Genomic DNA, 18,062 nt, shown 5'->3' with positions numbered 1-18,062 from the left:
CCCTTCAGCCTTTATATCTGCACACATTTTGAACACTTATATAACCTTCACATTCATTTGAAAACCTCCAGAGCATCAAACTACACAAAGGTTGTGCAATCTTCAAATTTCCAAACAACCTTCAATCTGTTTAAATCTTTCCAGCAAGGCATTGTCAATCCAACATTTTGACAAACGTTCTTGTTGTAGCTATGAAACTAACGTAATAGTGACTTTGTTTAAGTTGTAACAGAATACTAATGACCTGTTGGAATAGCAGAGCTCTTCTGTCATTTGAACAGATAATGGGGTTCATGTAGCTCAACTGGCACTAGCAAGGCCAAGTCTATGGGTTCAACTCCCACATACTGGCAAAATGTATGCCTTGAATTTATAGTAAGTTACTTTGGATATGACAAATGAATAACTCATTGCGTATTTGTATAAATTAATCAAATTCTTGTTTAGTCTACAGATCAGCTAATGAGCTAATGTATTTGCAGAACCCTAAAGCATAAAGAGCTTGTGTTTTTGGTAATAAATATACCACTTGCCTTCTCCAAATGTATTTTTAAGAGGAACACAAGGGCCCTAATTGGGCTTTTGTTATATGTTTTATTTATGATGCATTACATGGCTGTGGCATCTAAAAGCTGTTAATTGTACAAAGCATCCAAAGCCCTGCTCCAGTGCTTCAAACTGCTCTTCAGAGCCACAGAGAGCATCATTTGTGTCTTATTAATTTTGTCTTTTGACTTTTTTGTAACATCTAATGCAATTAACTGATCACATCATGAGTGTTTATGAACGGAAATGCTTTCATTGAATACACTAATGACTAATTCTCCTTTAAAGGGGATGTCTAATGCTATTGCATGCATTCTAACTTATGTACACTGAAGTTGATCCTCATGCTAAACAAGGCCAAAGTTTCAAAGAATTAGTTTGACAGTGTTTCTGTGCCAAATACACTCCTTCAGGATTGGAATACGTGTTGCTCTTGACGTCATGAAGGACGGATTGCTTGTATGATCTTGTGCATATCAACCAGATCCAGAGGCCATCAACGAGCTTCGTTCGGGTTACGGAGGCCGTCACATTAGACCACAAAATCAGCAATGCCACTAAAGGAGGAGTGTGTTTCTGCTTGTGTTCTGCACGTGTGTTTGTTCCCGGTATTTGGTATTTGGGTGTTTTATAAATAAGGCCCGGATCGATGCTGGATTTGCAGATCATTTGAATCTGAAAGGTGGATCGGTCTCAGTAATAAAATAAGCCTGGTCATCTGTAAAACGGGATCAAATGTGTGTGTTTTCTTGGCAATCGTCACACAAATGCAGGTAATGTAAACAACACAAACATTTAGTGAATCGAAAGTTATCCGGGGATAATGCCATGATGTAGAGTGTGTCTTTTGACTCTTTAGCTCCACAAGTTCGGCTGTTTTTCGGAAAGAATCGGTACAGTGTATCTGTCTTTTATGAATATGATACAACTAAAATCTCTTCCGGAATTATGAAGGCTGCAGTACTACTCTAACATGAGATTGGCAGAAACGGTGTGTGTGTGTTATGTCCCCTTTCAAATAAACCTGTTTAATTACATACATATTTGATGTGTATATATATATATACGTGTGCATGTGTGTGTGTGTGTGTTTGGGTTGAGAGTTGTTCATTATCAGTATGTATCTATACCTGTATTTGTCAAATAAGGGCAGCATGACATTTTTGGCCCTGTGGTAGTCTACAAAACAAACTTTTGAATTTAATTTGTAAAGAGCTTATTTTTTTCCCAAAGGCTTTTCTACCAAGGTAACATAAAGCAAACTAATTGCAGAGACAGTCTCCCTGAAGCAACTTTAGATTGAGTGTGTTGCTCAAGGGCACGATGGCGATGCCCTTACAGTAACTCTCCTCTTCTGAGGTTTCCTCAGCACCAAGGTTGAATTCAGTAAATAATGTGTTTGCTCAAGACTGCCACTACTAAAGCGCCTGTCATTAGCTGGTCTGCAGGCAAACTTTTGCTCAGCTCTGGATGTTAATCTTACATCTTTTGACTTGTAATGAAGCACATAAATTGCATGGACCGCTATTGTATTGACAACACTGTTATTAAGTATTAAAGGAACAGACTCCATTCAGGCGTCTTTAAAGGGGCGGTGAAATGCTGTTTCATGCATACTGAGCTTTTTACACTGTTAAAGACTTGGATTCCCATCCTAAACATAGACAAAGTTTCAAAAACTAATGTTGGACGTTTGATGGAGTATTTCTGTGTTAAAAATACTCCTTCCGGTTTCTCACAAGTTTCGGAGAGTTTTTTTCAAGTATGGCTCGACTTGACGTTAATAGAGCGGAAGGTCCTTGTTTGGGCCGTACGGGCTCTTCTCCCTGTAGCGTGTGACTAGAGCGAGAGAGGAAATGCACGCACATTAACACTCTTTCAGGTGCAGATCCAGTCGATCCAGGCGCCGCGCTCCACTTTATTCCTATGGGTGACGTCGAGCGACTTCAACGCTTCAGCACAGCATTCGGGAAGGCAGCGCTGCATTTGAACCGATTTGAACGCAGAAATGACGGGAAGCTTCACAACATCGCTTCAGTCGCGTCGCAAACGTGGATCTCCATCGTTCACTGCTGTCAGGACTTTACCAAATTATACCAAAGAAGTGTGTTTTTGACAGAGCGGTCCCAGCGATAAAGGTTCGGTCCTGCTTTGGAAGCAGCCGGTGAGTAAAACTGCTTCAAATGTCTGTGCTGTTGGCTTGTCGCATGAGTTAACATCAGTAAACGACACGATCGCGTGCTTCGTCATTCAAATGCGCTAAAGGACTCTATTGCTGTTCTATGTACACTAGTCTGACGTGCAAAACCGTTTTGCTTGCTACTGCTAAGGTTTAATCACATACAAAAGTTCATTAACCGAATCATGTCCTCATAATCTGCGAGTAAACACACACAAATGTTGACAAGCCACTAAATACAGTCCATACCACAGAGACGGACGTCCTGCTGTTGCTGTTTCTCCTGTTCAATTTATTTCAGCCTCTGAATGATTCTGGATCATTATCTGTGATAGCCATGGGTTTCTCCACGCTTGAGGACGTCACCGCTTTGTGCGCGCTCGTCATTCTTTAGCTCCGCCCACACGATACGCCTCCAGGCGCTCGTTTTTTCCGGAAAGACTCGGTACAGCCTATATTTCTTTTATAAATATAATAAAACTAAAGACTTTTCGGAGATATGAAGGATGCAATACTACTCTATAGGTACTCAAGATTGACATGAGATTGACTGAAACTGAGTGTTTCACCCCCCCCCCCCCCCCCCCCTTTAATAGTTAATATCATTTTTGTTGTTTTTAAAAAAACTAAAAATGGATGTTTGCAAATCTCCAGATAGATTATTAAGCATTCCAGTTTGTGTTTGCCCTTCTACTTTGCATCTATTTGCATACTGAATTGTGATTGCTCTTGCATGTATTTAACATTTATGGCTGTCTGTACACTGCGTGGTGACGGGGATGAGTCTTTGTTCAAGAACACTCAACATTCAGAGTGTGTCCAGAGCTCTTTTAGCTCTTGCAAATATTTCATGTGGAGTAGCACTGTCCTACAGCTTAGATATTACAGCTAACATCTGGTACTGACATTATCCCACTTTTACCTTTTACCGGGAGCCTGATTGCTTTTTGAAATTATTTATTTTGGTCAAATTATGAAGTACGAATCAAGGGCCGTTTACACAACATCATTTTCAAATAAAGCTAGAAATGTATCAGTTTTTGGCATTTTGGAGGCCTGGAACACAAACTTTTAAAAACCGTTTTCACCGTGCTAAAACAATACCGTTATCAGATCCATGTAAATAAAAATAAAAACGCAAATATGGCATTATGTGTTCAGGCTAAAGTGTTGCACGAGCACAAGCAAAGCAGCAATGCCGGACTACAGGACTGTGCTTGTCAATATGCTGAGTTTATTAATGTAGATTTACTGCATTATTAACATACACAACAATCTGACCTCGTCAACTGCTGGCCTGGCAGCATAATACAGACTTTTTAATACAGTTACTCTGTCACTAAAACTAAAACTGAATTGTAATATATATATATATATATAGACACATTTTTTAAAAATTAAGATTAATAAAATGTAATTAATTGATGAATTAATAATACGTCATAAAAATATAAAATAAGGTTAATAAAAAGTAGTGAATAAAAATGACTAAAAATAAACAGGAACGACTAATACAAAATGCAAATAAAAACTATAATGGGATCTCAATAATACTAAAATAGCATAAACATAACATCATTTTTGCAGAACGGGGAAAAAAATGTCCAAGCAGACAATCCCCGCTGGAGTGCTGAATGTAGCAGGGGTGATAAAGCACCTGTGATGACCCGAAGCTCCCTCACCACAGAGCCTTGACAATGACAAACAGCAGGACGCTAATCAACACAACCGCCACAGCCAACATGCCACCAAAAAACATCCACAACCATGGTGTCGCCATTCAGGCAGAGGGAGAGCTTGTAGCAGGACCTCCATGCAACTTTGTTGGGAATGAATCCAAAAAGTACATTTTATTAATGTGTGTGTAAATGAAGGCCTGGGTATACTTAATTTTCTGCATTCTCTTCGGTCTCTACAATCACTCATTTAGACTCTACCAGACATCAGAGGATGAGACAAGTGTGTAAAAATGCCAGGAGTAGAATTACCTGGGTTAACTTATGCCATTGCTTAACTTAACCCAGGCCATTTGGCTCAATTTACCCCACTTCCTCTTCTTATGCATATTATTGAAGTAATAGCTACTTTACTCTAATGTACTTTTTCAATCTTTCAATCTCATTTTGAAATTTATACTAAAAACCGCCTTCTATAAACGGAAGATAAACAGGGCTTCAACTCCTCTTGCAGAGTTGGACAAATCAATGAGAAACTCTGCAGGACATACAACATGAGGTGAACATGTTCAACATAATAAGTGACATCATTTATTCATGTGGCTTATTCTCTCCCAACTTACCCCTCATTGGGGCAAGTTGAGCCAATAGACTACTTTTTTTGTGGAAAGACATGTATTGAAAACAGTTGCATTCTTAGAGATGCACCGCATCCTGAAGTAAATGTACATTTTTAAGTTGGATACATTACTGTCATGCCCTCACTTTAAAGACACCTCAAGTAAAAACTGGCTCAACTCACCCCGTCCTCCCGCCTTCTGGGTTTTCTGACGTAGTTAACTTGCTTGGTAGCTCACCTGGAACAGCATTGCATTGGTTTTTTGTTTTGTTTCCAGCCAATCAAAGTCAATAAAGGCCTTCTGAAGTAAAGTAGTACGTTTGTGTAAGAAAACTATCCATATTTAAAACTTTATAGACTAAAATAGCAAGCTTCCAGGCGGTCAACGGTATACGCAAGTCGACTTACAAAAGAGTAACCATTGAGCCCTTGACGAATGCGTATTGATGCATGCAGAAGCACAGAGGATAGAGCAAAAAAAAAACACTAGTTATATATTAGAGTCTAAAGCGAGAATTTTTAAAGAGAAATACCGAAGAAGATTTCGATATAAGAGAAGAGGGGCTTGAGTTTGTTGCCCAGCCCTATCTACGAGAGGAGTCAAAGCTTGAGCTGCTCCTGTACGTCACGTCAGGCGTTACTCTTTTAGCGCAAGTCGACTGGAGTACAGCTATCCGCTGGAAGCTAGTTATTTTAGTCTATAAAGTTTTAAATATGGATATTTTTCTTACACAAATGCGCCGCTTAGCTTCAGAAGGCCTTTATTAACCCCCGGAGCCGTGTGTAGCAGTTATATGATGGATGGATGCACTTTTATGGACTTAGAATCAGACATTCACTGCCATTGAAGGGTCAGGACTTTTTTAAATATAACTCAGATTGTATTTGTTGAAGAAGCATGTCATATACACCTAGGATGACTTGAGGGTGAGTAAATCATGGGCTAATTTTCATTTTTGGGTGAACTACTTCTTTAACCTAGCACCGAGAGTGTCGACAGCAAAGCATTCTGTTGCATTGAAGAGCAATTACAAAGTAGAGAAAAAAAGAGCAGGGCTGTATAATTGTGCACCATTTGACTTGTGTAGCCAAACGTGTTTGGTTCAGTGAGAGGTGTGATCTTCTTAAGAGAGAACATTGTGTTTGTTTAAAATCAATGTCTCTTTCTCAGTTCTCTCTGCTTTCTTAATGTTTCTCTCTTCTCAATTTCTGCTTCTGGTACAATTTTTACAGTTACATCAGTTTTTTGTGTGTGTTTTTTTAGCTAATTGGCTGAAGACATCACAAGATGTCTGAACAAGGTGTCTGAATTACCGTAGTTAAGAGATTCTGACTTCATGTCCTGTAGAGTCCCATAACAAATTATGATGACAGACCTACAGACTTTTTCGCACAGTACTATGTTATGACCTAAAACACTCACCATAGTACACATTTTGTAAACTAATACCTTTCTGTGTTCAATATGGGAGAGAACAGGATGATTTGAGCCTGTGGGGAAGTTGAGCCACCTCTTGTTTCTTATCATCCATAAACAAAATTAGTCGTTTGACCACCCATTTTTGGATCCATTTTACTCAGCCTGTGATGGAGAGAGGCCAATAGAATAAGTGGTAAGAACAAAGTTCAAAGGGATGTGTAATGTTCAAAGAGTCGCGATTCTTGTGTCTGAACAATCCCAGAGATCACACAGGTGTTGGAATTACCGTTATTACGAGAGTCCGAAGATGTGAACAGCTCCGAACGCCACATGCTGTCATCTCGTAATTGTGGTATTATCATGACATGCTTTCAAGAGACATCCAAAAACAAACTGGTAAAATGTATTACACTGTAAAAAATATAATATATTTGTATATAAGATTATTGGAGATTTGTTACGATTTATTTATGAATATTTACTAGCGATTTCTGAGTGAAAATTGTTTCTGCACACCTTTTACATAATAAAGCTTGGCAAACTCGATCCCGGTCAATCGCGTGAACACCTAGACCCTTAAACCTTATGCTTTATTGAGTGCACCACTGAGGATGTTGTAGTACATGCATCTTTTTTTTTTAAATCTCGTTTGTCCCAACCAGGCATTAAGCTAGTGTAAACAGGCACACTATTTGCATTTGGTGTAAGTAGACACTCCGAATTTGGCAATACAATTTATGGACCCACTTTATATTAGGGGGCCTTAAAGGGATAGTTCACTGAAACTATCGTTGAAATAAAATTTTGATATGTTTTAGCTTACCTCATGGGAATCCGAGATGTACACTCTAAAAAATGCTGGGTTGTTTTAACCCAATGTTGGGTCAAATATGGACTAACCCAGCAATTGGGTTGTTTTAATCCTGTGGTTGGGATTAAACTTAAACCAATTGCTGGGTTAAAACAACCCAATTGCTGGGTTAGTCCATATTTGACCCAACATTGGGTTGTTTTTTTACCCAGAATTTTTTAGAGTGTAGGAGTATTTGTTTCCCCAGTAGTTTCAATTTTGATCATTTTAGGTCAAACCGTTCTTGTCTGTGCCTCACATAATGCAGGTCTATGGTCACCACCTCAAAGAGCATACACAGAGAAGTCCAAATTACAGAATCCCCCATCGTAAGTACACACTGATGGCCTAAGACACAAAACGAGCGGTTTGTGTGAGAAAACGAACAGTATTTATATCGTTTTTACCTCTTGTAAACCACAGGAAACACGCCCGCGGATCAGTCGAACGTAGTGGTATGAATGTGTGCAGTATGAAACAAGGTGTGGCTCAACTTCCCCACATGGTCAAATCAACCTGTTCTCTGCCATATGGAAAGTAGACATGTGCCGATTTTCGATAATGCGATTTATCACGATAATGAATGTGCACGATATTGTTATCGTGGGCACTTTAAAATATCGTAAATAATAATTTATTAACAATTTATAATTTTTTTATAATGCACTCAAGAATACTTTGCCCATCAACCGTATAAATGCTCAACACTGCTGTATTCTGCGTCAAAGGGACACGCGCTCAGATATAAACAAGCCCAACGTGCGTTTGCACATGACTGAACCGGTGAAGGAGACGCGCTGCTGAAGTGCCGCTCAGTGACAGCAGAGGGCGCTGATGAACTGCAGAATGCAGCCGGTTACCCCGGAAACCAGCAAACAAACAAAAACCGCGTGTAGTTTTTAAAACAGCCATTCGTTTTTGTAATCTCAATGTTGTTCATCACAGCACCAAATACTTAATACTTAAAGACTTAATAGGCTATTTATTTTCAAATTTAAACATTTTTATGTTTAATCTGGACTACAACCCTAATAATTAGAACTGTTCTAATTATTTGTTATTGTTCAGTATAACTTTGAGATACGACTTCATTAGTTAACATGTTAATTCATTATTACCAAACTGACAATGAAAAATACTTATAAAGAATTAATCATTCTATGTTGATTTCTTAGTTACTTTTTAATAACATTAAAATCAAAATCAAAATAACTTTTAATGGACCTAAGATAAAACTAACAATGATCAGTATTTCTTAACTAACATTAACAAAAACATTATACTTATACTTTTAAAAACGTATATCGTGATAAAACTTCATCAATTAATCGCAACATGAAAAATTGATATCGGCACATGCCTAATGGAAAGCAAAAATTTAAGTATGGGATGTAAAGGTGTTTTAAGATCATAAGAGTATTGTGCAAAGAAAAGTCTTTATTAATTGGTTATCTGCCTCTGTAATTATAATTTGTGTGTAAAGGAAAAGAGAGAGAGATAGAGAGGCAGAGTTTGTGTGTAAAATGTGTTCAAATTCAGAGTCTACAAGTTGTGTAATTACGAGTTATACGGGACATGAAGTCAAAATCTTGTAATTCCGATGTCCCTGGCTGATCAGCTTTGTCGGAGTTAACATTACATTAGCCATGTTGTCATTATCATGTGACCTACGAGCGTCAGTCAGTAATGCTTATATAAACAGTAATGTTTACTGCCTCTCTCGTGGCCTTGTGGGATAGTAGGCTAAAGTGTCCATCATATGCATATCAGAATCTTCCTGGAAATATGTCACCCTGTCTGACAATCTTTTATGAGTACTGTGAATTTAGACATGCTATTCTAATCACATACTATTTTTCACCTAGTAAATAGTAGGGAAGTATGCAATTTCAGATGCATCCAAAGACTTTTTTAGTGGCAGTGTAGTTACAGCACCTACCAGCAGGGGCTATCCAGCAAAACCGTCTGATTGTTTTCATTAGTCTTCTCTAATAGTGAGCGAGAATGAGACTGTGGTAAAGACTACGGGAAGAGGCAGTCACTTAGTTTATATGCTAATGTTCCCAGTCTATGCACATACTCAAAAAGGAAGCACTCAAGACGTGCCCCTGCTAATGTTATTGGGCATTAATAAAGCTTGATTTTCTCTCTGCTGTACTTGTATGCCATCATAAGCATTACACGTCTGATTCATCCAGTCTAAATAAGCTCTGGATATTTAAGGAGGGGTTTTATTTTATTTTTTCTGCACTTGTTTGCCTGTTTCAGAATTTAATCACATGGGGGGAAAGCAATAAACCTGCTTACTGCATTACATATAATGGCTTTTGGTCAGTCGTCTTCTCTCCAAAGCCATTGTTATGCCTCGGGTTATGTGTAAGCATGACATTATGCAATGTCTTTTTTAATACATGTTTAGTGCGATTTGTCAACAATAATTTGAATTGTGCCTTAGAAAAAAAAATGCCATAGGACTTTTAACCTTATAACCCTAAAGTATTGCACATTTCTAAAGCCTTTAAATTCTCAATATTTATTATTACAACCTATTGCACACAAGTATAATTGTAAAAATGTTCACCTTCAGTTCATGGAGTGTGTGTGCTGTGACTTTTTATAAAGTAAACTTTTATGAATAAATTTTATATTAATAGTAATATTTCAAGATGAACACTTACTGGACTGATGCAACTGTCTTAAAGGGGGGGTGAAATGCTGTTTCATGCGTACTGAGCTTTTTCCACTGTTAAAGACTTGGATTCCCATCCTAAACATAGACAAAGTTTCAAAAACTAATGTTGGACGTTTGATGGAGTATTTCTGTGTCAAAAATACTCCTTCCGGTTTCTCACACGTTTCGGAGAGTTTTTTTCGAGTATGGCTCGGCTTGACGTTAATAGATCGGAAGGTCCTTGTATGGGCCGTACGGGCTCTTCTCCCGGTAGGGTGCGCGCGCGCGTGACTAGAGCGAGAGAGGAAATGCACGCCCACAAACACTGCTCAGCTGCAGATCAAGTCATCCGTGCAACACTTCTGGCCGCGCCGCGCTCCACTTTATTCCTATGGGTGACGTCGAGCGACTTCAACGCTTCAGCTCAGCATTCGGGAAGGCAGCGCTGCATTTGAACCGATTTGAACGCAGAAATGACGGGAAGCTTCACAACATCGCTTCAGTCGTGTCGCAAAAGTGGATCTCCACAGTTACTGCTGTCAGGACTTCACAAAATCAACAGTTACCAAAGAAGTGTGTTTTTGACGGAGCGGTCCCAGCGATAAAGGTTCACGGTCGTGATTTGGAAGCAGGCGGTGGGTAAAACTGCTTCAAATGTCTGTTGTTGGCTATCGTCGCGTGAGTAAACATCAGTGAACGACACGATCGTATAACGTTACAGTTAATTTATCAATGGAGCATGCGATCTATGGTGTGTGTTTAAATACATTTGTTTAGCTGACCACTATAGGTGTCAGTTTGATTATTGTAAAACCACCCAAACATAAACCTAGTGTTCTCACAAAGCGTGCTTCGTCATTCAAATGCGCTAACGGTTACTCCATTGTTGTTCTCTGTATAACGTTACACTAGTCTGACGTGCAAAACCGTTTTGCTTGCTACTGCTAAGGTTTAGTCGCATACAATAGTCCATAAACCGAATCATGTCCTCATAAACTGAGAGTAAAGACACACAAATGTTGACAGGCCACTAAATACAGTCCATACCACAGAGACGGACGTCCTGCTGTTGCTGTTTCTCCTGTTCAATTTATTTCAGCCTCTGATCTGATTCTGGATCATATATGTATTAGTTGAATCTGATCGATAGCCATGGTTTATTTAGGGTAGCGTTTTCTTCTCCACGCTTGAGGACGTCACCTCTTTGTGCGCATTCGTCATTCTTTAGCTCCGCCCACATGATACGCCTCCAGGCGCTCGGTTTTTTTCCGGAAAGACTCGGTACAGCCTATATTTCTTTTATAAATATAATAAAACTAAAGACTTTTCGGAGATATGAAGGATGCAATACTACTCTATAGGTACTCAAGATTGACATGAGATTGACTGAAACTGAGTGTGTCCCCCCCCCCCTTTAAATGGGTCCTATTGTGCCCTTTTTTACAATTTGAGAGTGTGTATGTGTCCTTTTAGCTACATTTTTTTATAACATCACTATTTGTGACACTATATGTCACTATTTGAGTGTGAGCAAAAAACATTGTTTTTGTGTCCCTTTAAATGCAAATGAACTGATGCTCGCTGCCCCCTTTCAAGAAGAGGGCGGAGCTTCAGAGCTCATGTAAGCAGCTCTGATTACCACACACACACACACACACACAGAAACTGTTCAGCCTTTTATGTTCAAACCGGTGTCTGACAATGATGGAGAGACTCAAGAAGAAGAGACGACATGTAGAATGAGACAGGATGTTTCTGAAGGGATAGTTGATGAGTTTAGGAGTTAACGATTTTCAGTCATTGATTAGCATATTCTGTCATGATAATCTCTAAACCGCTGATGTGGGAACTGTTGTGAGATGAGCCAGAGAATATCTGCTGATGAAGAGAGAACAGGGATAGTTTAGTATAACTTATCTTGACTTGTCATCTTGCTTTATGACCTGCTATTGCATTTGTGTTTGTACTGTATCACAATAAATGTTTGAGCTTGAGCAACTTCCAAATGTGCTGGACTATAACATCACTTCCTCTTCTCAACATGTTCCTGGGGACGGGGTGTATGCAAATTTTAGAGTTAGTGATGTCAACAACACTTCTTCTAGCCCTAATTTATGGAGTGTGTTTCATTTCTTGACCAAAAATTGATGCGCCACCTCTTGATGAAAATAACATCACAGCGTTTATTTCCATCAAGAGGTGCATACATTTTTGGTCAAGATCTTGTATTGACAAATTTGACTCTGTAAAGAACTCTGTAAAGTCTCCCTCAGCACATCCCAAAGACTTTCAATGAATGTAAGCTCTGGATTCAGAGGTGAAAATGATTCTTCATGCTCCCAAACATTCTTTCACACTTTGAACCTGAAAAATCTTGATATTGTCATGAATATGGACAGGATGTGTTTTACATGGTTGCTTAAGAAATGAAAGCTACACACTCCATCAACACACTCCATCAATAAAATATATATCATGCAAGAAACATAATAATCACTGCAATAATGATCCAGTCATAGACCCTTAAAGGGGGGGTGAAACACTCAGTTTCAGTCAATCTCATGTCAATCTTGAGTACCTATAGAGTAGTATTGCATCCTTCATATCTCCGAAAAGTCTTTAGTTTTATCATATTTATAAAAGAAATATAGGCTGTACCGAGTCTTTCCGGAAAAAACCGAGCGCCTGGAGGCGTATTGTGTGGGCAGAGCTAAAGAATGACGATCGCAAACAAAGCGGTGACGTCCTCAAGCGTGGAGAAACCCATCGCTATCTCAGCTAATACAGATAATGATCCAGAATCAAATCTGAGGCAGAAATAAATTGAACAGGAGAAACGGCAACATCAGGACGTCCGTCTCTGTGGTATGGACTGTATTTAGTGGCCTGTCAACATTTCTGTGTCTTTACTCGCAGTTTATGAGGACATGATTCGGTTTATGGACTATAGTATGCGACTAGACCTTAGAAGTAGCAAGCAAAACGGTTTTGCACGTCAGAGTCAGACTAGTGTAACGTTATACAGAACAACAATTGAGTAACCTTTAGCGCATTTGAATAACGAAGCACGCGATCGTGTCGTTTACTGATGTTAACTCACGCGACGAGCCAACAGCACAGACATTTGAAGCAGTTTTACTCACCGGCTGCTTCCAAAGCAGGACCGAACCTTTATCGCTGGGACCGCTCCGTCAAAAACACACTTCTTTGGTATGATTTGTTGAAGTCCTGTGACAGCAGTGACCGTGGAAATCCACTTTGAGACGTGACTGAAGCGATGCTTTGAAGCTTCCCGTAATTTCTGCGTTCAAATCGGTTCAAATGCAGCGCTGCCTTCCCGGAATGCTGTGCTGAAGCGTTGAAGTCGCTCGACGTCACCCATAGGAATAAAGTGGAGCGCGGCGCGAGAGCAGTGTTTACGGCGTGCATATCCTCTCTCTCGCTCTAGTGACGCGAGCGCGCACCCTACCGGGAGAAGAGCCCGTACGGCCCATACAAGGACCTTCCGTTTTATTAACGTCAAGCCGACCCATACTCGAAAAAAACTCTCCGAAACTTGTGAGAAACCGGAAGGAGTATTTTTAACACAGAAATACTCTATCAAACGTCCAACATTAGTTTTTGAAACTTTGTCTATGTTTAGGATGGGAATCCAAGTCTTTAACAGTGTAAAAAGCTCAGTATGCATGAAACAGCATTTCACCCCCCCCCCCCCCCCTTAAGCGTTTGCCTAAATCCAAACTGATACTTTTTGCAATGTATGTACACTATATATGTATATATATGCATATGCTAAAGGTTCAATAAAATCAATCACAAAGTTTGTATTGCTAAACACATTTCTTTTCTTTTCTTTTCAGGCATTAGTCCCTGTGCCACAATGTTTAAAAACAGCTTGAAAATGCTGCTGACGGGGGGCAAAGCCAACAGGAAGAGCCGTAACAGCAGCGGTCAGTCTCAACTTTCATGTCTAACCATTAAGATATGATCTAAACATACCTGTTTGAGTTTGTCTTTTTAAAGTGCTATTTTTCAAACCACATGATGCAGGATATTTGAATAATCATTTGCAAGCTTCCTATTTGGAAGTCAGTATCGAATGCAGTCGCCCTGAGCTGAGCTGGTATTACAGAAGCATGTAAGAGAACGAACAGCCTAAAGCCTTGATTATCCATCATGCCTCAGTGCTGGAACTCATTTCTCTCTGGGATTCTGGGATGTTCTGCCAATATATGGGTTTCCATATGCTTCCTGATATAACTGACAAATCCGCAGCGGGCAGTGCATGAGGCGTGTAGTCTCACGCTCAGACGGCACGTCCACAGGCCTTACGCTGACCGGCTGATGCACATCACACGCAACACTTGAAAGCATCACAAGCTCCAGTCAGATTACCCGACAGCAATGCAACGTCAGGCACGTTTGATCAGTTTGCCAGGAATAAACCCTGTTTTTAACTGGTGAGAAAAACGAAGAACTGGATTTCCCAGGTTAATGGCTTCAAATCTTTGAAAGATGTTCAGAGATTCGTCCGTGCCTCGCACTTAACCTGTTAAGCTGATTTCTAAATTTTGAAAAAATCCTAAGAAATGTATACTCAGACTAAAACAAATACAGTTTGTGAATCCTTTGCACTAAAAGCATAATTATGGTCTCATTTGAAAGCAGACACCTGGCAGTTTACTGTAAAGTCAAAATGATAATATTTTTTATAATAAAAAAAGCTATAATAAGCTTCAAAGTTTTGTAAAGTTATTAGAAATTTATTTGTATGATATATCTTTATGAAAATAAAATTGAAGTGGGCCTTGGAGAAATCTAGAAATGCACTACAGCTAAAGCCACAAGTCTGACCATGTTATATTTCAGATCTGAAGATGATCAGTCTAAAACTCTGCATTTTATTAAACGTTTTACAAGATCGTTTCATGTGATTTTATTTTGAGATATCGCTGAAATATCAACTGATGTTTATTGCCACATCTTCTCAGCTTTCATTCTCTATTTTGCCTCTATTGTTTAGAGGTAACTGCCCCATTCAGTTTGTCTCCCCGGCATTCACACTTCTGCGGACTGGTTATGGCTCCAATTATTATTCTTTTGTCTGCATTATAATTACTAACGATTCTCTATTCAAACTGTTCTATTCAAACCTCATTTCTAAATCAAACCTCTCACTTTACCCTCACTGAGACTCTATTGAATGCATTTCGTCCAAATAAGCATTTCAGTAGTTTTACATTTAGAAAATGTTCATAAAAATAAAGTATTTACTCAGTGGCAGGTGCATCTAGGGCAAGCTAGCATGTTAGCTTAGCACACCAGCAAAACAACAATTTATACGATTAAAATCATGTTTTATTCAAAACTTGCTTCATATCACTTTATATTTTATATGTAGAGTGTTTTATATAACAATATGTGATCTCATATAGCTTCGGGTCAAAAAATCTGACAGAAAATATACAATGCTAAAAGCTATGTGGAATAGCATTGCATTATAAATATCATCTATTATGAAACCACCCAACATGGCATAAAGAACACAGACCAACCATATATTGCCGCGATTGTGTGTTTATTGTCTTAAAACGTGTTTATCTGCATAAAATAGCGATCTGACGATCCCAGGGAGCTGTGTGGATATGTCCAACCCTGCGTCCCAATTCGCATACTATCCATCCTAAATAGTATTCGAAAATAGAATTAGTATGTCCCAAATCGTAGTATGTTGAAAAGAGTATTCCAAAGATTCCCGGATGGTTTACTATTTCCGGTCTGAATTCACAGTATGGATCGATGTGCACTCTAACGGCTGATATTGCCCACAACCCATTGCGAGTTGGACGAGGATTCAATTAGAACTACAAACGCGGATAAAAAGCGTTAAAAAACTACAAACATGACGGGTGTGCGAGTTCGACGGTTAAGCATGCGGTTAAGTAGAGAAGTTTAGATAAAGGGGTTTGAGTGACCCTATCAATAATTAACCTGACAAAAATATATTTATTCAGTGTTGTCCACATTATATTTCACATGCAGCAGCATTGTGAACTTTTGTAATGACACGTTTGGTCATTAACTTTTAAATGCATCATTATACTTTAACTACAAACACATGAGGAGAGTCTCAGCATTAAAGACCCACAAATGGCAGATCAACGTGCGGCTACATTTCTCTCCGATACGGTAGGAGATTAATCTGTATGTGGAGGATTTGAACTGTGACGAATCTGACGATGATTGACAGGGCAGATAAACGGTGACGGGATGCACGTAACTAAGCGACAGAGTCCGTTAAAGATGGCGAAGTAGTATGTCCCGAAGCTTGCATACTTTTCAGCTACACACTCAAAAGTATATACTTTTTCTTCACAAAAAGAGTGCATACTTTTAGGACGTAGTATAAGTAGGCGAATTGGGATGCAGCACATATGTCAGATACTTCCTGAATGTCACATGGTGTGTCTGTTCTTCATGTGTTCCCCATGGGGTGAATTTTCAGTAGTACAGCTTTCCAGCGCCCTCCGGCTGCCAGAATGAATTGAAAACACAGCATATCACAGCCTACTGCTCTCATAATCATACATCCGCGGATTTTGGATAAAGATTGAATAAATAATACTTCTCTGTATAGAAATTTGACTCAAACATGAGAGAATCTATCAATATTTCTCCACATCTGCACACATTTGAAGTAAAAGCCCTGAGGGAAGTTGTTTTGTCGAGTGTCTTCATGACGACCAAGGAGGATTTTTTTATGAATGGGAGCAAATGACGCGCATATTACAATCAAAAGGTAGCGACGCCCAAGATCATATTCATAACTCCTGGAACATATTAACACATTACGGTCACTATAAGACTTTGAGAATAAAACAGAGGTAAAAAAATTAAACTTTAGTCTTAGATCTTTTTAATGATGTATAGTTTGTCAAGTTAAGCTTCTCCGTTTCCATGACAAATGCTGTTTATTCTCTGCTCGCTTCTCGACCTGGGGCTCTTCCCCTCAGCGCAAGTTTGGTATCGGTTTAAAGCGCAGCATTCCCACTTTATGAATATTCATAGCGAATTCTGAACCAATTGAAATGTGATTTTCATACTCATGTAAGCCAAAATGCTCTTGCTCACGCTGACTCACAGATCGGAAGTGCGCACACAAACGCCTCTGACAGCGCACAATCCCGATATATGCTCAGAATTAAAGTATTTAAAATATCTGTCTTGACCAGTATTCACACAAACATTATCTGGTATGTCTTAAGGGAAAGTTTGTTGGGGAAAAACATCTGGGCACGGTTTCACAGGCAGGATTAAGACTAAGCCAGGATAAGGCTTTAGTTCAGTAAGGATATTTAAATAGCTTTTATAAACGTGCCTTAGAAAAAAAGCATTACTGATGTGCATCGAAGACAAAACAATGGATCTGACATATTTCAAGATATGTTGGTGCAAGTTGCTTTCAGTTTTTTAACAGCTTAAACATTAGTCTGTGACTAGCTTAAAGGGATAGTTTACCCAAAAATGGAAATTAGCCCATGATTTACTCCCCCTCAAGTCATCCTAGGTGTATATGGCATTCTTTTTTCAGACGAATACAGTCAGAGTTATATTAAAGGTCCCATTCTTTGCGATTCCATCTTTCAAACTTTAGTTAGTGTGTAATGTTGCTGTTAGAGCATAAATAATACCTGTAAAATTATAAAGCTCAAAGTTCAATGCCAAGCGAGATATTTTATTAAACCGAAGTTCCCTTTCAAAGCCTACAGCGAACGGCTGGTTTGGACTACACCTCTGCACTTCCTGCTGTAATGACGTCACTAGAACCGTTTGTTGACGAACCCTCCGCCCACAAGAACACGCAAAATAGGGGGCGTGGTCCTTTTGCTCTCGCAGGTCGAGAATAGGAAGCGTTGTTTTTGTAGAGTGTGTTTGTCGCCATGCCATTGAAACGCTGTTATTTTCATCCCGGAGTCAAATCACCTTTGTTTGGCCTTCCCACGGACGCTGTCAGAGATCAATGCCTACAGTTTATGGTTAACTCGGTTCCGGAAAATTATAATCACAATTTAAAACTATGTGCAGCACATTTTGCTGAGGA

General features: G+C 39.2%; 1 protein-coding gene across 5 annotated transcripts in view; it reads left to right on the top strand.

Annotated features, from left to right (window-relative positions):
- The window catches only part of tanc2b (tetratricopeptide repeat, ankyrin repeat and coiled-coil containing 2b), a 258,320-nt gene that overhangs the window by 67,176 nt on the left and 173,082 nt on the right, over window positions 1-18,062 (top strand). For all 5 annotated transcript variants that reach the window (XM_067429932.1, XM_067429929.1, XM_067429931.1 and 2 more), the window contains exon 2: window positions 13,822-13,911. In XM_067429932.1, the coding sequence (XP_067286033.1) occupies window positions 13,842-13,911 (70 nt within the window). In that variant the 5' untranslated portion in view covers window positions 13,822-13,841. The remainder of the gene's footprint in view (window positions 1-13,821; window positions 13,912-18,062) is intronic.

This window comes from Pseudorasbora parva, chromosome 21, assembly GCF_024679245.1.
Source record: "Pseudorasbora parva isolate DD20220531a chromosome 21, ASM2467924v1, whole genome shotgun sequence".
NCBI lineage: Eukaryota > Metazoa > Chordata > Actinopteri > Cypriniformes > Gobionidae > Pseudorasbora > Pseudorasbora parva.
The sequence above is the reverse complement of the archived record's forward strand: the minus strand, read 5'-3'. Positions and strand labels throughout refer to the sequence as shown.